The sequence below is a fragment of the Artibeus jamaicensis genome, unplaced genomic scaffold (genome assembly GCF_021234435.1).
Source record: "Artibeus jamaicensis isolate MK-2021 breed Jamaican fruit bat unplaced genomic scaffold, CSHL_Jam_final contig_490, whole genome shotgun sequence".
Lineage (NCBI taxonomy): Eukaryota > Metazoa > Chordata > Mammalia > Chiroptera > Phyllostomidae > Artibeus > Artibeus jamaicensis.
Window position 1 is genome coordinate 10,305,733 of NW_026521861.1, and position 22,075 is coordinate 10,327,807.

At 47.3% G+C, this 22,075-nt stretch overlaps 1 protein-coding gene across 31 annotated transcripts in view; it reads left to right on the forward strand.

Moving 5' to 3' along the window:
* The window catches only part of TCF7L2 (transcription factor 7 like 2), a 186,724-nt gene that overhangs the window by 162,526 nt on the left and 2,123 nt on the right, over positions 1-22,075 (forward strand). For 4 of the 31 annotated variants that reach the window (XM_037132910.2, XM_053668484.1, XM_053668485.1 and 1 more), the window contains 8 exons: positions 882-984; positions 2,936-3,022; positions 8,452-8,592; positions 9,164-9,323; positions 9,749-9,856; positions 14,701-14,749; positions 15,328-15,378; positions 16,640-16,712. In XM_037132910.2, coding sequence (XP_036988805.2) covers positions 882-984; positions 2,936-3,022; positions 8,452-8,592; positions 9,164-9,323; positions 9,749-9,856; positions 14,701-14,749; positions 15,328-15,378; positions 16,640-16,712 — 772 coding nt within the window. Of the gene's footprint in view, positions 1-881; positions 985-2,935; positions 3,023-8,451; positions 8,593-9,163; positions 9,324-9,748; positions 9,857-14,700; positions 14,754-15,327; positions 15,379-16,639; positions 16,713-17,325; positions 17,399-22,075 lie in introns of all 31 variants that reach the window. The other 27 variants (XM_037132914.2, XM_037132920.2, XM_037132923.2 and 24 more) reach the window with 16 other exon arrangements.

The window sequence follows — 22,075 nt, forward strand, 5'->3', positions numbered from 1 at the left end:
TCCCTGTGATTCAGTGGTACCTACTCAGCAGGTTAGGTCACACCGGTGACTCTGTCCTTTAGTATACCAGGTCTCCAGCACCTCCTGTCTGTCAGTTCAAGTTTTTCCTTGGATAAGATGGCATGGCATTCATTGGGTGAGGTGGCTGGGGTGGAAACATTCTAGAAGCTCGAGCTTTTTTAAAAGACATCAGAAAGTATGTCAGAAACCAGAGCAACTCTCGTGCAGGTAAGTCATTAGAATTCAAAGGAATGGAGGGACAAATTTTGAGAACAAAAGGAATTAATATTACTTGATCAGCCCTGGCTGGTGTAGCTCAGTGGATTGAGTGTGGGCCTGTGAACCAAAGGATCACAGTTCGAATCCCAGGCAGGGCACATGCCTGGGTTGCAGGCCACTTCCCAGCAAGGGGACCCACGAGAGGCAACCATACATTGATACTTCTCTCCTCCTTAGGAATTCCTAAGATAGATAGATAGATAGATAGATAGATAGATAGATAGATAGATAGATAGAAAGAATCTAAAAAGTATATATTACTTGCCCATATGTGCCATGCCCTTTGGATTTAAAAATAAGTTTTTAAAAAATTACACTAGTCACATGAGACAGAAGTACCCAAGATGGCATTTCTGAGTCTGTCTGCATTTACCTAGTACGTCGATCCATCTAGAACAATAAACCAACTTTTCAAACCGGGGTAGAGGAATGATGAGAGGAGACTTTACCAACAACTCTCATGCTCATAATCATGGAGAGAACCTCATGCTAGGAATACAGATGAGATGTCTCCCTGCACCCTCTTCTTATTCCCATCTCCTGACAGTCTGCTCTCTCCTTCTCTCCCTCTTTTGTACCTGAAACGCGGCCGCTGCTCCCAGGAATCCCACGGCCGCCACACCCTCCAGACATATCTCCGTACTACCCGCTGTCACCCGGCACCGTGGGACAGATCCCCCATCCGCTAGGATGGTTAGTACCACAGTAAGCAGTTCCATTTTTTAATTTTCTTTTTGTTTCTTACATGGGCATGCTTATTATTTCTGCTGTGCATGTACGTGTGTGTTTCAGAAGTCAGGGTTGGCGGGGGAGGGCACCTGTTGAGATGTTCCGTGGGGGAGAGGGCAGTCGAGAGCCATTCAGTGGGTTATGTAGGAAGAGGGGTGTGGATGCTCAGCAGTCTGGGCCCATGGTCCTAAAGGCTATAGGTTCGTCTCTGTGAACTTAGGGGTGCCCGTAAGATCCTTTGGGAATCGCAGAAGGCGCGTGTGTCCAGTGAAGCCGACCTTGGTTCTGCTGCTGGTGGCAGCCCCAGCCGCAGTCCTGTCGTCCTGTCATTGGTCCAAGGCAGCGGAACAGGAACAGACACAACCTAGTTTGAAATCCAGGGGTGGGAGTGGGGGGGTTAGACTCGCATACCCCCCGAACCCCCAGCCCCATCACAACCCTGGCCCTCCGGGTTGAAACCAGGAGTGGAAAGTTTTGTCTGTTGAGAAGCTCCGTGTTATTTACCCAGCATCTCTCTGCGATTCTGCGTGTTAAATGGGGCACCTGATTACGGGGGGGGGGGGCAGCTAGGGTGTCACTCCAGTCTGTGGGGCCTGCCTGATGTCACCCCAGCACCCTGAGGTACCAGGACTGTCAGACTGCCTTTGACCATTTGCTTTCCCATCTTGTCTTCCCATCACCCCACCTTGCTTTTACAACACGACCATTAGCCTTCCTCGGACAGCTTTAAAAGTGTGTTTTAAAATCAGAGTAGAAAGGCCTGTAATGCAAAAGCATACTGTATGTGTGTGTGTGTGTGTGTGTGTGTGCCATGTGCGTTTTGTGATTGTGTGTTTTGTGTATGTATTTTGGCGTGTTTATATGTGGTCCCTGCTGTTTAAAAAACACAAGGCAATTTGTTGAATTTTAACAGGAATAAGTCCTGGTAAAACTATCAAGGCTGGGTCTTGGGAAGATGGCTTTTCATAGCCTTAAGGAAGATAGAATTTTGGAGTGGTTTCCCACCCTCAACCCTCCACCCTCATTCTACCCTTACTTCGCATTAATTTTTTAAAAACTGCTTGTATCATGTTGTAGCTATACCAAATACCATCCCCAAGTATAGTTTCTGTTTATTGTTTTCTTCCTAACTTTGGGCAGGTAGACATGGGCCATGAACATGAGCTCGTCTGCCATTTCTTCTTCATGGACGGGGCCAATCCTCGAAAAGTTCTCATTGCCCCCTTCAGCTGATGGGAAGATAGTTGAAGGCTAGATAAAAAGGAATAGCCAACTCAGACAATCCTCTGTCAGAAAAAGTTGTGTGTCTTTCATGAGGATGCTATTTTGCATGTTGCTGTATTTTTTAATTATTGTAATGAGGTGTGATTGTCCATTGGTTACCCACAATTCTTCTTGGGGACTCTCCCCCCGGTAACTCTTGTCAACACTTGTTAATTTGACAAAAGGCTACAAATTAAGCTCTGTTAATTTAATGTTTTCTCACCGAGATCTAAATACCGAAAGAGGCCCAAAGCGCAACTGAAGTCCTTTGATTCACTGTACTTTATTTTGGTATAAATTTACATTCATTATTGTTTTCCTTTGGATGTGTAGCCCTCAATTAGTGTGATGGCTCCATTAAAGCAAGCGAGACTTCGCCTTTAATTATTACAACAAAACACCTAGTTTCAGCTTGGGGAGAGGGTCTCTATTGACATAAGCAGAGGTTATAAAATTTAATTAGCCATTCCTATCAGATTTATGGCATTCAAATTGTTCTGTGTTTCTTCCCTTTGATCCTTCCTGTACAATCCCCAAGATTTTTGTTCTGATCAAATGAGAATAAAGCTTACTGTGCGGAGAGAACTTCTCCTTTTTCCTGTTTCTGTTCCCCACCCCCACCCTTGGTGGCACTCACTCACTTGGTGTACCCCCTTCTTTGTAGGCAAGGCCAGCCAGTGTACCCAATCACGACAGGAGGGTTCCGCCACCCCTACCCCACAGCTCTGACTGTCAACGCCTCCATGTCCAGGTGAGTTCTGAGTTCAGGTGGCCGTGAGCCCAGGCCGTGGTGGCTTCTCAGGAAGTTCTCTGGGTTGCCACCAGACCATCTGAGAGCTGCTGTGACTGCAGGGTCCCTTGGTACAAGACCCATCTTGCGTTGGGCTTTCCTCCTAGGAAATACTGAAAAATTACTCTGACCTTCCCAAGTAGGTGATGGTGAAATTTTGAGGTCAGCTTTTTGAGCCAGTCCATTGAACACTATTTTTTTGTAAGCGTTTAAGAAACCAGGCAGAAGGAGTTAGAACATGCAGAGCTTTTTAAAGTGTTGTTTCTCTGTTGCCCTGTGCTGGGTAAGGAAGGAAAGGGTGGAGATACTTTCACCATGATACAAAGAAGAGTTTGAGGAAAGGTTATATTGGTCTTTTCAAAGTCAGGTGCTTCAGTGTAGATAAGAAAGGACACCCGTCTCTAAAGTCGCGTTGGCCAATAGGAATACAAGGTGAGTCACACGTTGAATTTTAAGTATTCTAGTAGCCGTATTTCATAAATGGTTTAAAAAAAACAGGTGAAATGCTTTTCAGTGATATATTTAATCAATCCAGTGTAGTCAGACATTATCATTGACATGTTATACCTGTAAAGCAATTGTGAATGAGATTGTGTATTCTTTTTTGGGCTAGGTTTTGAAATCTGATGCGTATTTTCTACTTACAATACATCTCATTTTGAGCTGGCCATATTTCTTTCTTCCTTTTATGCATTTATTTTTAGACAGAAGGGAAGGGAGGGAGAAAGAGGGAAATACCAATGTATGGTGCTTCTCATGTGCTCCCCACTGGGAACCTGGCCCATAACCCAGGCATGTTACCTGACTGGGAATCGAACCAGCGACCCTTTGGTTCGAAGGCTGGTGCTCCATCTACTGAGTCGTACCACCCAGGGCCGAGCTAACCAGATTTCAGGCACTCGGTAGCCACATGTGGCTGGTGAGTACCATGTTGGCCTGCAGCTTTAAATCTCTGAAAGTTGAAAAAGCCACGTGTGTGTAAACATTCATATCTTCAGCATATAAATACATACACAGCAAGCACACACATGCGGATGCTTGTACCTGGATCTTTCCAATCCCACGCTCCCCTTTTCTTCCCTTTAATTAATTCTGGCTAATTTTTCAGTGACTGCTAGTTTATTTGCAAACCAGTCGGCAGCAGTCTGTTTAAGTAGTTACTAATTGCTCCTAATGATAGTTTTATTTTCTCTTCATCTGATTTTCAGTCAAGTTAATTAAATCGGTGGAGGTTTAGACTTTCCTGATGGGCTGCAACAACTAATCCATTTTGATGATGGCACACAATTCAATTAGCATGCATTACACGGCAGAGATGCTGGCATGGATGCCGACCCCGGCCCCCTCCCCCCATCTCCATGGCCAACATGGGAGCCCGGGTCCAGAGGGAGGGCTGGAAAGACAGGCCAGCACGCCCTTTTCCCTACTTACAGAACAGTGATTTGGGTCAGGGAAAGAGTAAAAGTCACATTCATTAAGAAAAGCCAACTGTAGCATATCTAACATTCGTAATTATGCCACGGATATGAGGCAGTTATCAAGACCTGTCTCCCACGTGGGGAGAGATGATGCCAGTTTCCAAATGCACACCGGCCTTGGTTAGGCAGGAGAATCCTTGTGTGTTCTCTTCTCCAGCGAGGACAGGAAGGATGTATTCATTAAATAATGTCATCACAACCTCACAAAGCATCGGAACGAATGGCGAGCCTCCCAGGAGAAAAGCTGATTCTGAGCAGCTGATAATCACAGCTCGTCCTCCCTCCATCCAGCATTTATAGAATGTACCTGGTTGCTTTTCATGTTTGTTTATTCGGTGCATTCCCGGGGTTAAAAGTGGTAAAGCAATCATAGGATAGGGATTGGGGTTAAGCTTATTGATTGAATTATCATTAGGAGGTTAGTGGATGATTTATTGGTGGGCAGAGGGGGGTGGAGGAAAGGAAGGGAAGGGTGGGAGGAAAGGTTAGGGGCTCTGGGTGCAAGGGGGAGGCGGCGATTCCCCAGGTAGGCCTTATGAAAGGTAGCTAGTTAAAAAGCGTATACAGCAAATTAAATACATTATTGTGGTAATGGAGCGACAGAAGTATAGGTCTATTATACTTATGGCAGTTATAGGAAATGTAGGCAGCTTGCCCTGTTCCAGAGCACCCTTTGATATTCATTCTCTTCAGCAGCGGGGCCAGGACTTCTCAGAATTAAGTGATGGGTCATTATACTTTAAACACCATGGAGAAGCCTAGATTGGCAATTAAACAGCTCTTGCTGACACTCACTTGTGCCACCCTGTGACCCCCTTTAGATTGAGATGTTGGAGCTCCGGGCCCTCAGCCTGCTAAATTGGCGCAAGGCTCTTCTCCTGACGAGAGCGGGCTCTGAAATCTGCCGACTTCAAAGGGAGAGAGATCATGTATAAACCATAATGTGGGTGCACCGTGGCTCACAAAAAATAAGGCAGGAAGAGATGAAATGTTACAAGTGCAAGGGGGAAAATGAGAGAATAATGACAAACCTAATGCAACTCAAAGCTGGATTGTTGCACAGGAAAATGCATCCTACTGCTTGTGCATAAAATCAAGGCCAGCAGATGACATCCAGTTAACAGAAACGTGTCAACAGTGAAATAAAGTGAGAGTGAGTAAGAGAGAAGCCCCTGAGACAGCCAGAAACAAAAATTAGTTGTCCTTAACAAGTTAAGATTCTGGCTTGGAGCCATGAAAACAGACGGGGGCATATAATGAGCTGCTTAGAATTTTTAGGGTGTTTATTGCATTTCATGAAACAGTTGTCTGCATAAAGGAATTTCTTAAGGAAGGTATGCCTGTAACCCACCCCCCCCGCCCCCACAAAACACAGAGACTCTTTCTCTGCTGTCCATTTTTCAGATTATATGAGTGTATGTAGGTTGTGTTTGTTCTTCACACTGCTCTGGAAATTTTCCTCCACCCCAAAATGTACTCAAACTGTAGTTTCTCCTTACGGTATTTCACACACACGCACATGCACACACACACATTTTTATCTTGCTCCCCCTCCCCCCACTTCTCTCTCTGTATCTAGTCTGTACACATATGCTCATTCAGCAGGAAGGGAACATACGTATTTGAGGAATGTCAAGCCTATAAGATTCACAGTAAAATCTGCCCCTGCCCCCAACCCTTTATCCCAGGGCTTTCGAGAACACACATTCCCAACTCAGGTTTCTGCAGAGGTCTCCGAGCGTCGGGAAGGAACAGGGTATATACACCGGGAGCCCCAGTGCTTCCCAGGGGTTAGTTAGCTTTCCATTTTTTCCAGGGGAAGGGGGTGGAGGTTGTTTGCTTTTTTTCTCTCTCTTATTCTTTTTTTTTTTAAAGATTTTATTTATTCATCTTTAGAAGGAAAGGGAAGGAAAGAGGGAGAGAAATATCAATGTATGGTTGCCTCTTGTGCGTCCCCTGCTGGGAACTGGCCTGCAACCCAGGCATGTGCCCTGACTGGGAATCAAACCGCGATCGTGTGGTTTGCAAGCCTGCGCTCAATCCACTGAGCCACACCAGCCAGGACTCTCTTATTCTTATATTTATTTATATTTTCTCTCTCTTTCTATCTGTTTTTCTTGTAGGGTGTTTTTTTTCTTCTTTTCTTTTTTAAACCCTAAAAGGACTCGCATGACTTTTGTTAAACCATGGCATTCATACCAAACTTTGATGCTGGCTTACATAATAAGGCAGGGGCAGGAGAGGGCCATATTGGGATGGAATTTCTGTGATTCTGGGCCCATGTCGCTTACTGGTATTTTCTCTGTTGATCTGTACAGATTCAGCCAGCACTTTAATTTTTTGTCTTTTCTCAGCTTAACATGTGTCACACTATTTTAGTTAAATGGAAATTATTTTCATCTGCAGTTCACCTGCGGAAAGAACCTGGTAAATAAATACAGGAGCCTTTTGAAATAGCTGTCATGATAACCCTCATTAGCACCTCCCACCAGAACTGGCTTCCTAAAGAGTGGGTGTGTTCCCTGGACAGTGGATAGGACTCTTTCGGTTTGGATTTGTTGAGAAAGCCTGGGTTTTCCTCTACCCGGACGGCACCCGCTCTGTTCAGTTGCAAGCCCTCGACAAGGTTGGAGCTGGAGGCCGCCCTTTTGGTTTTCTCGCAGGATCCTGCACTTGGTGCCCCTTCCCCTACTTTGCCGGTCCTCGAATAACGTCTTTTCTTCAAATGCCATTGTGTTACAACACTGCTGAGGAGCCATAGGAACTTCTCTCTTGCGTATATCAGTTCGCCTAGGGTAAAGCTGGTTTTGTTGTGTGTTGCTTTGCTTAAAGTCTCAGGAACCATCCATGAGTTTGAGGACTGACTATGTTTTCCTTTCGAAGGGGTGGTTCTGCTGGCCCAGTACAAGCCTGTCAGAAAATGTGAAACCTGTTTGCCGGACTCAGTGGTCCGTTTGCAGATGGGCCAAGAGTATTTTGAAATTAGCTCTTTATGTCCTGCCTATTTCACCTCGTTGGGACTTGCCAGTTCAGGGCGTAACTAGTATTTCAAAGGACTTTCCTAAAAATAAACAGTATTAGAAGAGACAGCACAAGCTTTATTGTCTTTGTTTACACTTTCAATAGTCATTTAGAAGGTTAATGCACAGGTACTGCATTAAGTAAAAATAATTTAAGAATCCCAGAATTTTAGAGCAAAAGAGAGCATACAAATCAGGGCCCGCACTCCGTGTGCATGTTAAATGGAGCTTGCTGTTGCAGCTTCCTGTAGGAAGATACGAACTTACGTAAAACGTCCCTGACTTATGCTGAGAACCAAGTGGGAAACATTTGGATTTTCCCCTTCTTTCTGCCTAATTCAGTCCCACTCCTGTTAAAACAATGGGGCATAGCAGCAAAAGAAAAAGAAAAATCGTATTGCTCTCCCATCAGCAGAATGAGGCCTAATGAGGCCTGTGCAGCATTGGCAAAATTGTGTGTATACTTCAGCAGCATTAATATTTTATTTAGCTGTCAATACATAACAAAAGGTTTCACCTTTCATTCTGGTGCTGATTAGGACTTAGGAAATTGTCTTCTTAGATGCCACAAATAATACCTCGAAAAACACGTGGCCGTGTGATTCCAGCAGGTCATCCAAGCCCGCTTTTCCGCCCAAGGACATCACTTAAATGTGTCTTTTGCTAAAGACGTTAAAAATCATGGTGTCTCATGTCAGTAACAATAATGAAGGGGAAGATTGGCTTTAATTGACATTATGAGGATCGTTATGTTTAATTTATCACTAATTAATGCTGACAGGTTTCATATGCCTTGGGTTGCTTTCATGTGAGTGTTACGTGCTGTTTTTTTTTTAATTGTGTGTACACACCCCTCCCCATTCATTCATTTTGATTCTGACGATTTACACAGCTTTCTGTCTTCCAGGTTCCCTCCCCATATGGTCCCACCACACCACACTCTCCATACGACCGGCATCCCCCACCCGGCCATAGTCACGCCAACAGTCAAACAAGAATCCTCCCAGAGTGACGTCGGCTCACTCCACAGCTCGTAAGTGTGGCTCTTTTGATTCCTTTCTCTCCACCGCTGCGTTCGGCCTGCGTGGCTGGCCTGGTGGCTCCTGCGTGGTGGCTCCGCCCAAGGCTGGCAGGCTGCTGGGATTCCGGCAAACACCCAGCTCGTTTGGGCTCTGGACTCTTCCAGAAAGGGAGAACGTGCACAGGGTGGGATGGTAGAGAACTGTCTCTGTGTGTGCGTGGCTGGGCTGGGATTTGCGACCGTGACCCTGTCCCTAGCCCTGTCAGTGCACGTTAGGAGCTCTGTCCTCCCCACACGGGGCGCCGGCTGCGGGCGCTTCCCCCTCCAGCCTGGGAAAATTGTACATTTGTGAAACTCGAGCAAGTGATTACAAAAATCTCACTGTTCCCCTAGCCCCCACCCTGGCTTTTTTTGTTTGTTTGTTTTATTTTCCAGGGTGGAGAAGACCAAAAGTGGAAGCATGCTTTTCATTTAAAACTTCTGGGTTTGGGTGTTGAGGAACCAGCAAGATGGGCTCTGTGCTGTAAAGGAAGTTGGACCTTGCGATTGCTTATTGGGTTCTGTCTGTTTTGTCTACATGCAGAAAACATCAGGACTCCAAAAAGGAAGAAGAAAAGAAGAAGCCGCACATAAAGAAACCTCTTAATGCATTCATGTTGTATATGAAGGAAATGAGAGCAAAGGTCGTCGCCGAGTGCACGTTGAAAGAGAGCGCGGCCATCAACCAGATTCTGGGGCGAAGGGTAGGTGGCTCCCTCACTGGGAGAAGGGGGGAGGTCGGACGAGGATGCAGTACGTGGGGCGGCAAATCTCCCCGTCCCCATTTGTCCAGAGAGTCCTTTTTTTTCGGTCACACTCTGACTCCTTCAGTGGCCTTCCTGGAGTCAGGACAAGTCACTCCACGTTCAAGTGACGTTCAGAAAACGGCCACAGCCGTGATCTCCTCCCACCCCCAGAGAGAGGGCAGATCTGATGGAATGACGCGGGCGACCACCTGCGTTTTTTGTCTGGGTGCTCCTGTGAGCACCGGGACCCTGCAGACCTTCGGCACCTGCAGGTTATGCGGTTTCTGATGGGCCTGCTGAAAAAGAAGCGCCCTTCACCCCTTGGCTGCAGTGTGGTCAGTAATGTTGTCGTATGTCTGTCTCTCCCCCTGTGTCCCCACCAGTGGCACGCGCTGTCTAGAGAAGAGCAAGCAAAATACTACGAGCTGGCCCGGAAGGAGCGGCAGCTTCACATGCAGCTGTACCCCGGCTGGTCTGCACGGGATAACTACGTAGGTGGATCGTTTTTCTCAGGACCAGAGTCTGTAGACAAGTGCGGGATGTCCAGATGGACAAGCAAACTGCTACTGCTGCCACCTTAAATCAGGCCTCAGAGCCATTCAGTCTGCCCACTGCTGGGACCTTGGGTATCTCGTCCGAGCACCAGGCCTGCAGGGGCTTGTCTTGGTCTCCGATCTGGCTCCCTTGGCACTGTCAGCGGGGAGGGAGGGGGCTGCGGTTCCAGAGTCCCAGTTCAGGACCCGCGAGGTCAGTCTGGGGCTTTCCACGTCCTGCCCGTGTCTTTGAAGAGACAGGGCTCTCGGATTCTTCCAGTGGGGCTCACGTGCCTCTCAGCAGCGGCCCCGGGGGCGGCCTCACAGGGAAGTGGGCGGGGTGGAGGGAGAGAGTTTAATTCCTCACAGATCTTGATGCAGGGCCTTCATCCTTAGGAGGGAAAAACTTGCCTTATGGGTGGTGCTATAGAAGTTGGGGGCCTAGTTCATCCTGAGGGGCATGGTGGGAATATCCCTGAAAGTGGCCAGTAGAAGTCATTCTTTGGCCAGGGACCCAGCAACGGGGGAGAAAGGGCTGTGTCTGGTGTGCTGTGTGTGTTCCAGGACTCTGTTGACCGCAGGATTTGTCACATTTTCTCTCCTGGGTTTTAGGAAACTGTAGGGTTGTTTTTCACTCATGCAGTGGCTGTGACGCTCAGTGATTCCTCTCCCCTAATCGCTCTTCTCTTTGAAGGCCTCCGTCAACCTCTTACCATTCTTTCGTATTCTCCATTTTGCTCATTAACTCACATTCTGGCTCGCTGTCCTCTCAGATGGAGGAGATGTCTCTTATTTTGCCTGTTACCTTACTGCCTCACATCTGGTTTTGTGAAGTGATTTTACCATCCAGTTTTGCGGGTATGTGGAACAAAACTGGTCTTAATGCCAGCAACAGGCTTCCCATCCTGTGTCTTGTCGGTATCACGGAGCCAGGCAGTGCTCCCTCACCTACTCCCTGCGGCCACCCCCCGCCCGGTGCTGAAGCAGCTCTCCGCACGTGGGTTGAGAGCCGTTCTGTCATGGCCGATTGCAGGCTTACTATGCACCTGGTATTGTATGCACCTGAGTTACATCAGACATATGTACTTGTCGCAGAACTTACCAGTCACCAGGGAGTCACAGCAATCCGCAGAAATATGTGGGTCCTAAGGGAAGGCTGGCTTCTGCTTGTTATGACTGGCACTTAAGGGTTTCTTCCCTTTTTATTCTTGTACCTTCAAGCACCTCTTTGTTAGTCTGCTCTTTGCAATGTGGGTGAAGGAGAAAGAAGAGCTGAGAGCTTTGGGCTTCTGTCCCAGGGGTTCATTCCCCCCAGCCCACCCTCATCTCCCTCTGGGTCCTGTTGCCCTTAGCTGGATCCATTAGATTATATTCCTCCTGGGAGTTGAGACCAGAATTAGTGCTAGTACTTCTCCACGGCACGGTGGCTCTTCTCAGAGCCCTCGTCAGTCACGGATGACCATGCCCAGGGTCTGAACTGCTTGGGACCTTCCCATTTGTCCTCAGTGTGTGCGGTGGAGAGGCCTTCCTTTTGGAGCTGAAAGGAAGAGCATGAGAAAGTTGCCGCTCGCCCCCCTGACCTCAAGGTAGAGCTTCGCTGTGGCAGGCAGGTAGTCTGACAGGCAGGCAGGCCGGCCCTGCAGCTTCCGCACATACATATAACAGGCTCACTTCAGGGCAGCTGCTCTCCTGGTTTGGGGCCAGAAGTCTATGGAGTTTAGCTCCAGCTTCTACCTGCCACAGACCCAACTCCTTGAGTAAGTACCACTCCTTGGGCAGTACCTAGAGACAGGTACCACCAAGAGGAACACAGCTTCTCTAGATATTGTATCCCCAGCAGGCATTTTGGGTCATAGGAGGGACTTCACGTACCGCTGTGCAGCCCATGCCCTGTGTGTGCTGCCCCCTGGAGTTGTGCGGGGTGCAATCGCCACCAAGGTACAAGACCCACTTTGTGAGAGCTTCCAAGCAATGCCGCAGTTGTTTACTTGGTTAGACAAGGTGTTGCCCAAGGTTTCAGAAGGTCCATGAGGCACTTGAAATGACATTAGAAAGTTTTACATGTGGAAGGGGTTTGGTGTAGTGTGGGGACCCCTGGTAAGACTTGGAAGTTAGGAGGTGGATCTGGATTGGGGGATAGAGGGACTTTATTTCTTGTAGGTGGTACTGTCAGATGCCTCTCACGGGGGTGAATGCACGCATGCACCCATTCCCTCCCTGCACGCCCCCCCCTTCCTTCCACCCACCTACCCACCCATCCATCCCCCAGGAAATAGTCTGTGGAGCAAGAACCAGGACTTAAAGCTTTCATGAATCTGTAGTGTTAACTTGTCCATATTTTTTTAAACTGAATTGACATAGAAGTTTATATATAAATTACTTTGGTCATTATAAAACCCAAAAGGTTTCTTCTGGAAAGTTTTCTGAGCTAACCTCATGCCTCTTCCACATTCCTACTTTTCCAGCCAAGTGATGACAGAGTCTTTCCATCACTACCTTAGCAAAACAGAATTGCATGAAATGGTCCCATTTGGGTTGTCGGACTTGGCACGTTCCGGAGCACAGTGACGTCTAACCCCTGGCATTGTATTAGAACATGCTTTCCCATCTAGTTCTCCTAGATGATGTAAAGGAGATAAGTCCTAGGCCATTTGCTCATCTTCAGTTTTTTCCTCCTCACCACATTTTAGGAATTAAAAAAAAAAATTAAACCTAAAGAAATAATGGTGTGTCCTCCTCCCTTGAGACGTGTCTCCCTCCTCACTAAATAGTGTTTATTAAGCTTCTTCGTGTCCTTTTCCATTGGAAGCACAGTCCCTGCCTTTTAGAAGCCTTTACTCTAAATGGTCATTTCCTCAGTCACGATATCTCAGTTTTTTGTCCTAAACTGACAGCTTCCCCTGGGCAGGGGCACTCCCAGTTGCCTTGCAGAGTGTGCTGGGAGGTTGGAAATGGGTGAACATGGCCTTAGAGGTGACCGAGAAGCCCTCGGGCAGACAGATGCGGACCCCCGTGCTCACCTGAGGTTTGACTGCAGGCTCCTCAGTAAACTGCAACGGGAACTGCCGGTCTGTCCCCAGGTGGCCAGGTGGCCTTTGGCTTCTTACACAGGAGCAGTGCAGACGGGGGGGACAGGCTAAGGCTCTTGAGAAGGTACATGAACTCCTCCCTCCCTTCCCTCTCTCCCTTTCTCCTTCCTTCCCTCCCTTCCCTCCCTCCCTTCCTCCCTTCCTGCTTCATTCCCTCCCTCTCTCCCTCTCTCCCTGTCTTCCTCCCTTCCTTCCATTGTGTATCTAGGAACATAAAATGTTTCAAATGGAAACACTGGACTGAAGGCCAAGACAAATTCCCAAGTGGTACAGGCTCCAAGATAGAGAGAAAAGAGAGGCTTTCTCTGAAACAGCTGGCTCTCTGCTCTTGGGTGAGGCTAAAACTCTGTGTCCCCTCGACCCTGAGTTTGTCCTCACGGGGCCTTACGGACTCTCAGGTTTTTTACCTGTCTCAGTTCTTTTCTCTTCTGGGGTCGATGTCCAGGCACCGTGAAAACCTTGAGGCAGAGGTAGTATTCAGAGACTCAGAAACAGAGGGAGACGTGGAACCATGCCTCTGTCTGGGCCGTTTCCTGTGCCCCAGGCAGCTAGCCCACGGGGAGGCCCGGCATTACCGCGGTGAGGTGAGGTGAGGAAGAAGCAGTTTCAGGTCTGGACTGAGGCAGTCACCCCTGCAGAGCCCCTCCCATTTCCGTTCCACATCCACAGCCATAGCACACTGTCGGATTTCAAGGAGGACCAGGTTGGAGAAGATGACAGTCAGTGCATCTCACATAATCAATGTGAAACCTCCCGCAGAGGGTAATGCGTTACATATGCAGGCGGCATAGCGTAGTGGGTAAGGGCTGTGGAGCCAAGGCCACCCAGGGGCCTGTCCTGGCCCCCACCATTCACCGGTTTTGTGATCTCAGGAAGGTTTCAGAGCCTCTCTGCACCTCAGTTTCCTTAGGTGTAAAATTGGAATGACGATAATGCCCATTGTCTAGGATTGTGTGAGGATGAATGAGTCGATATGCATGGCATGCTTAGAGTCACAGCTAGCACATAGTATGTGCTCAGTAAACGTTAGCTGTTGTTATTATTAGGGGCATTATAATCATGATGTGAGAGGGGAATGGAGACAGTGCCCCCCCTTTTATGGAGGTCCATTCAGCAGTTTCAAAGGGAGCTTAGGTGGTTTCTTGTTCTATTTTGCCTTTTTTTAAATTGCCCCTTCTGTTTTTTTAAACCCAAGGCCCATGCTACAGCTCTAAGAAAAAAGCCATCACTCAAGCTTTTAATTTTTGGTTCAGCGTGAAGACCTTCAGCCTCAGTAAGAGATCCGAGTGAGGCCAAGAGGCTCTAAGTGCCCCCGGTCACCTCAACGGTCATTTGTCTTATGGCCACAGGCTCTCAGGCCACTCCCAGCCCTGTCTGCCCACACCCCCTGAATCTTCCTCATCCGTTTTAAGGAATCAGATGCTTTGGGTCAGTCTTGAGGATGAACATAGCGTGCAGCAAAGAGGTCTTTTCCTATATATACCCTCGTGGATTCCTTCTCTTCTCCTGCTGGGCCCACGTCCTTCTAGCCAGAGCACAGTTCATCTGAGCATTTGGGCGAAGGGGGCTGGCGATTGGAGAACACTCCAGGAACCGGTGTGGGTGGAGAGAGCAGGATGCTCCCCTCCTCCCGCCTCCTTTCCAGGTGAGCCCCAACGCCCTCCTCCCATCCGTTTCTTGCAATAATTCCCTGTGTCCTATCTGTTCATCTAGGGGAAGAAGAAGAAGAGGAAAAGGGACAAGCAGCCTGGGGAGACCAATGGTAAGTTAGAATGAGGAGGGTAGGGTGCAGGAAAGGAGCAGTACTTCGAGGGCCGCTCTTTTACGTCAGGCTTCTATCCAGGGCGGGGGCAGGAGAGACTCAAGGCCAAGACGTGGTGGGGGAACCCATCTTAGCCAGCCGTTTTGTTTATGCATTTTAATTAATTGCTTCATGACTGCCCTTTTAAAGCTAGTAACATTCATTGTTGCATGAAAAGCACATTGTAATTCTAGTGGAATGTGTTTTTAAATAACTGTAGAGCCTGTAACTGGAGAGGGTAGGCATGTCCAGGAGGGGTTTCTACAGTCTGCTTATTCTGTGTGTGTCTGAGTGGGGTGAGGAGGGGCAGGGGAGTAGCAGGGGTGTGCGTGTTCAATATTAACTGGGCTGTTCCTGAATGTTCCGATGCATGCCTTTACAGTGGTAAATTGCACCCGACTTAAATTAAGGAGGTTTGTCGTTTTCTAGAAGAAATTAGAAATACTGCATAGGCAATCTCAGAGGTCCCTTGGAGAAGGCCAGGCTATTACAAACAAAAACATTTTGAAGGCTTTGTATAATTTGTTCTTTTTTTTCAGAACACAGCGAATGTTTCCTAAATCCTTGCCTTTCACTTCCTCCGATTACAGGTGCTAATGTCATTTTGAGTCGTTAAAATAGTTGCTAAACTGTTTTTTCATTTTTCTTGCCATTATAGTTTGATTAACATTAAACACGTATGACATTTGAACATTCTTTAAAATGACCATCTACTCGGTTTTGTATGTTTCGGTAGAAATTTTTTTTTTGGTTGCTTTTGTGGTTTTATTTATTTATTTAATTTCACTTTTGCTCTGTTTATTTATTTATTTTCCCATAACAGTTGTTTAAGCAGTGGTGACAGTGATTTAGGCTTGAACTAACTGTGCAAATTGAATATGCAGTATTTCTTTAAAAGAGACTGGTTAAACCAAAAAAAAAAAAAAAAAATGGAAGGAATTCAGTAATAAACCTCCTTAATCTAATGGCATTTTTTTTCATCACTCCCACTAAGTTTTCTCATGCAAGCATGCATCGCAGTATGATTATTTTTTTCCTTTGCTTTTTTATTTTAGTTTTTTTCTTCCTTTTGCTTTTGCTGCTCATAATTTGCAAACCCGCTAGCATTTGACTAACTGTACCTGCTTAAATGCCGCTGTGAGCTCCTAACTCACTCTTCACAGCCCACTCGCACTGTTTACTCACCCCTCTCTGTCCCTCTCTTAATATTAATGAAAGTAGATGAACAAAGAAAAGATGAACTTTCCAAAAGCTGCAATATCCCAGTACCACAACCTTTTTCTTTCTTTATTTCTTTCTGTTTTGTTTCATTTTGTTCTGTGTTTATTTGTAGTGTTTTTCTTCTTTTTTTTTAAACTGTTGTACTCTGAGAAGAAAAAAGCATGTTACAAACTTAATTCCCTCCTTTGCTTTGTTTTCTTTAAGAAAAACAAATTGAGAGCCAAAAAAAAAAAAAAAGAAAGCAGAACCCAAAGTGGAAAAATGGTATTTAAAAGCTAGCTCTTCCTAACTTCACTTCATCATCTCAAACCGAATATGCGAGACAGTCCTTAATGAAGGGATACTGCAGCTTTATTTGCAACAGCTAATTTCACAAGTTGAATAAGAATGTGACTTTTTTTACTTCTTTTTTTTTTTTTTCATTAAAGAAAGTTAAAAATCGAAAGTCAATATTTTGTAATTAGTAACCAGGTCATTGATTTATTCCCTTTTTTATTTTTATTTTTTTCTTATTTGTATCTTTCTCTCCCCCCTCCTCCTTCTCTCTCTCTCTCTCTCTCTCTCTCTCTCTCTCTCTCTCTCTCTCCCATGTCTTCCTCCTCTGCTCGCTTCTCTCTTGAACTCATTCAGACCTGAGCGCTCCTAAGAAATGCCGAGCGCGCTTTGGCCTTGATCAACAGAATAACTGGTGCGGCCCTTGCAGGTGTGTATAGATTTCCCAGATTCGCTGTGCTGGTTTGCAGCTGGTCTATTCGGTCCTTTCCCCTCTCTGGCCTGTCGCTTTGTAGCTCTGTGTGTGGATCTTAGGAGACACGAGGGTGCGGGACACTGCTCTGTGAGGGATGTGCTTGTTCCCCCGCTGCTGCTAGCCAAAATGCCACTGTAAAACAGCATCACTTGTGCCTCCTCGGGTCAGCGACAGCAAACCCCAGCACACCCCTCCCAGGGAACGTTGCCCGCCAGCCCCCTTCCTCACGCCGGCCCAGGATGGGGCTCAGTGACCTCCACCGTAATCCTGCCTAGGTAGAAGCAAACAGCGTCACCTTCTCCCCTCCTCTTCTCTCTCTATTTTGATTTATTTTTCCTTGTTGTTTTTTGGTTTCTGGTTGTTTTTTTGTGTGTCTTTTATCATTTTATTTTATTTTTTTTCTTTTGACTCATAGAAGTCCTTTCCTTTCATGCCCTTGGTGAGGGAAGACAATCAAATAGAACCAAGGTGATGTAGAAGACAAGTCAGCTGTAGCTGAGATTTCACATCCAACTGAGCACGACCCACCATTGTGTTGTGTTTTTTTGTGTTTACCTTATGCTAACAGATGCAAATACTCCAAAGAAGTGTCGGGCACTGTTCGGGCTTGACCGACAGACTTTATGGTGCAAACCGTGCAGGTATATGACCACTGCGAGGCCTTTGGGAAAATCACAGCACTCTGTCCTTCTGTACCTTAGTGTATCAATATATTTTGACCCTTTTCCCACCTCCTCCCGCACTGGCATCAATGACTAATGATCCTCATTCTTCAAAATTCCCTTGCTAAATTTATGCCGTGTCCTCTTCCCACTTTCTCTTCCTCTCTTCCCCACCCCCCTCCTCTTACAAATAACATAATGCTGGTGGTAGGGCCCAGACATGACCCTGACAGACCAGGACAATCACCTTTTGCTTTGAAAGCCAGCGTCCTGGAACTGGCCCAGCCCTACGAATACACCCGTGGCCCGTGTGCTGAGCATAGAATGAGCAAAAATTGGCAGCATTAAATAGCATTCCCATGCACTCGGAGTCAAGACACTTGGAGAAGCGCTCTGGGGCAGGCTTTTTTTGGTTTGGTTTTGTTATTTTGTTTTATGTCGAAAACCCACGTGTCTGCATGGAGAAGCTAGGTTAGCTGACATTGTCTTACAGTGCTGGACAGAGGCAGCATGCACCTGCCGAAGGGCTGCAGCACAGGCCCCTGCAGTGCCGCGGGCCCTCAGGGTGAAGAACACACGCATGTCTATTTAGAGAGAGCATTGGTTCCAAAGGACTCTGAAGCGTCCAGATTAAACACCTATGTTCCACCTGCAGGCTTCCATCCAACCTGTAATTTCAGGGAAGGTGTAGGTACTTACTTCCTTCTTGGTGGAGGGATGCCAACTAGTTCCTGTCTCATTTCCTTCTTTTAATGACCACCTTGGTTAAATTTGTTGTTTCTTTGTTCTGATACAAGCAGTCTTTGAATTTGGAATATTATGATGGTAGGTATCTCAACACCCAAACATGCTTTTCTGTTTGTAGTGCTTCCTTTGTCACGTGTCCCTCTCCTCCATGCCTTTGCCATGTGTTCCATGTTTAGACGTTAGACCAGATGTCCATCCCATCACGTGCATGCCCACGACTCTCCCGTGTCTCCCCTCGCCCCATGCCTTATGAGAGAGATTGCTGGAGTGTCTGGTGTTGACCACACCTTTAAGGGAGTGGGGTTCTGAGAGAGTCTTGATTGAGAGGGAACTCCCCTAGGTGACCCTCTGAGCATTGAGTTCAGGGTGGGGGGCCTTGAGTGAACACCCAGTAGGAGAGGGATTCTCAGTCATTCTGCAAGATGGCAGTGTTCACGGAGATGACAAATGTCCTTTCCACACAGTCCCAGGGTCTTCTCTGTGTGACAGAAAAGGGTTTTATGATGAAGTTGATGAAAGGAGTTAGGTATTTAATTTGGGTAAGCCCAGAAGACAGAGCTCTGCTTACCGTGTCTATCCAGGCAGTGAATTTGTGTCTGAGTTTTATTTGTGCCGAGTAGGAGGGTAACTAGCTGGGACACCCTGCCGTGGCCAGGGGTGAGCTAACCACAGGTCCACTCTGAGGGAGGGTTGCTCACAATCTGCGGAGATGGATGGCCTTGTGCACACCTCGGCAGTATGGTTTGATGCCGGGTTTGTGTGTTTTATTCATGGGAAGTGAGTGGTGGTTTTTGAACCCCTTTTTTGATTTGGAAGCAGTTACTGTGAGTTAGACTTGGCTTTTTATGGGGGGGGGGGTGTGCAAGTACCAACATCCACTGAACAGTTAGTTGTCTTCCCAGACACCACCCGCACCTTGCTCCCTTAAAGCCATGGTGTAGGGTCTTCCTTAGAGACCAGAATTTTCATGACGTTTTTACCCCAAACAAAACCAGTTGAAAACCTTGCAGCTGCTTCACATGCACGGCTCCCTAAGGGGCAGCGTTGCTGTAAATGCTGAGAGGCCCCGTGTCCCTCCTGGGTGTCCTTTCCCGCCTCAGCCCCGTTGGAACGGTCCTGGGGGCCATTTTTATTCTACTGAGGGGTATTCTTTGTAACCTAAAAGCTGTTAGTTGATACACTTCTGTTCTTTTAAGGCTGAAACTCCAAAACAGGATCAGGAAGAACTCTTTTTTTTTTTCTTTTTAGAATAAACCAAACTCGTAAGAAGCTAATAATGAATTTTTAAGAGGCCTCCCCTTGGTTAGAGATGGAGCCTAGGTGGGGGAGGGCGAGAGGGTGGCTGTTGTCCCTTTTCCCCCTCAAAACACTCTTTACTTTGCCAGGATCTGGCTTGATGCTAAATCAATGGGACAAAGTATGTTTGTTTTTTAAAGAAAAGTTGTAAAACGAGGCATTTTCTGGCTCATCAGAAATGTGTGTGTGTGTTCCAACTGCCTTCTGCTCAGCCGCCTCTTAGGAGGAGCGTCACTCTGTCATCCATAGTCTTCATGTCCCATGTTCAGAATGCCCCTGCTCATCCCCACAACACACATGGAAACGTCCCATGTCACAGGGAGGGAGGGCGGGGAGGGGGAGCGCCCGAAATGCGCCCAGCCAATCAGGGCTCTCATTCCCTACACAGGGTTTCTAATTTTATTCGAGGACATTTTTAACAAGATTCTGTTTTGAGCCCACCAAGTTGCTTTCCCCGTCTCTTCACTCCGCCCTAATACAGCATGGAATGCTGCTTGATGTCCTTCCTCGTTTCCTGTTCTTTCCCTCCCTCCCTCTCTCTCCCTTCCTCCTCTCATTTCTCCCTGTTGCTTTCTCCACGTTGCTTCTGCTCCACTCCCACCTCCATACCCTCCCTTCTCCCATTTTTAAAATGCATGGACATCTTACCTTAGTTTTTTGAGCATGTTTTGATCTGCAGGCTAAGGTGGTTTAAAACTGTTCATTATTTATCTTGGGCTGCTGGGATGGGAGCAGAACCCATAGTTGATTTCAGTCTATCCCAGAGAAGAGAAAGGAACTATGTCGATTTGAAAGTGGGTCGGGGGGGCTACCCTCACTCCTTTAGAGTTCCTTCAGACCCAGGGAAGGGCTGGATAGACCCCCAAGGCCACCTGCCCATAGGTCTCAGCCTCTGGGAGGCAGGGTAGACCAAGCATGCCCCTCCCATTCTCCCCTCTCCTCCTCCTCCTCCTTGCCGTCTTTCTGAGTCCGCTCTCAGGGGCATGATTGGACAGTTCTGGGGCACAGACCCAAGGAGGAACTCATTCCCCCCCTTCCTTTCAGTGGCCAGTGTCGTTGACAGTGGTTGCCTTCGACCGGCCAGCATCTTAGTAGCTTTCCAACCATGGCAAACTGGCCAGCACTCACACACTTGTTTGTAGGTCGAGTGTTACCAGCCACGGTTCCCACTGTGTTCTCCTAGATCAGCACATTCCCTGGATCCGCCTTACCTTTTATAGCATGAGCGGGGTTCATCCCGGGATCACCTTTTCTACCAAATATTATCCCATCCGACTGGGATTAATAGTAAGAGAAGCTTCGAGGTCACATGCTTCGAAAGAATTGATTTCCCCAACCTTTGATAATAAGCAAGAGAGGCTGTGAAATTCTCATCCCTCCTTCTTATATAAACAGGAACTAGAGAGAGGAGATACTGGTTTAATACAGGGCCAAAAAAAAATTAGTCTCAGTGGTTTAAGCACTAATTAGGGTAACCTAAACCCAAGAGGGTCCATGCCACAGTCCCTTGGCACTTCTTCTTTGTCGCCACTTCCTTGTGACATGCTGCGCCCTCCAGTGACCGGCCTTGGCGCCCCTCCCTGCCGTCCTCACCATCTCTCCTTTCCAGCCTTTTCACTCCGGGGTGGGGGAGGGGAAGACCCCAAATCTTAAAAAAAAAAAAATCAACTCTGAATCATAATTTAATCCACAACCTGCAGGCCATACAACCAGTTATTCTCGTTCCTTTGGACCATTTCCTGTTTTTCTTATTCTTCCCCCTCCTCCACCTTTGTTTATCCTCTTCTACCTGTTTTCGGTGGTTTTTTGTTTTTGGTTTTGTTTTGGTTTTTTTTCGTTTTTCGTTTTTGTTTCGTTTTTTAGTTTATTTTGTTTATTTTTGTTTTCCCCCTCCTCTCACCTGATTCTGACCTCTCTTGATTTGGTGTGGTTCTTAACAGACAAGCCCGACAGCTCTCTGGGTGCCAGCGGCCCGGTGGTGGTGGTGGTGGTGGTTGGTGGTGGTGGTGGTTGGTGGTGGTTGGTGGTGGTGTGTCGGAAACTTTTAAGCCTCTTGCTAAGCACTGCCTTCAGCTCTGTGGGCTCAATAGTCAGCATTTTAAGAGTTTCATGTTCATATGAGGCACCCAGGAAGGAGCTCTGTCTTTCTCTTTGTACACATGTGCACACACACCATGGGGGGGGGTGGAGGTGGGGAGCTGGGACGGGGGGTGTGGGTGAGGGGAAAGTGAGGGAATATGTAACCCGAAGAGAAAGAACAAGTTTAGCAGCGTATCTCACTATCTGGCAAATCGAGGCCACCACCTACAGGTGGCCTCCGTGAGTCAGCTCACTTATATTTGGGCAGGGGTGGGTCATGGGCATTCAGTGGGGCAGAGGAAGCAGGTAGGTAGGGAGTTCTGCACAGTTAACTATTTGGTTCACCAGAGCACACGTAGGAGTGGGTGGTAGTTAAGTGAGCACGGCACCCCGAGTAACTTGAGTAGCGCTCCAGCCGCTGGGCGTGCCGTCCCGTTGGGGCACCCGTCAGGTGACTTTAGCGTGACTCTGAGTGAGCGTCAGATAACTCTCCCGATGCACCTCTGCCCGTTATTCACAGAAACTCTCTCCCCT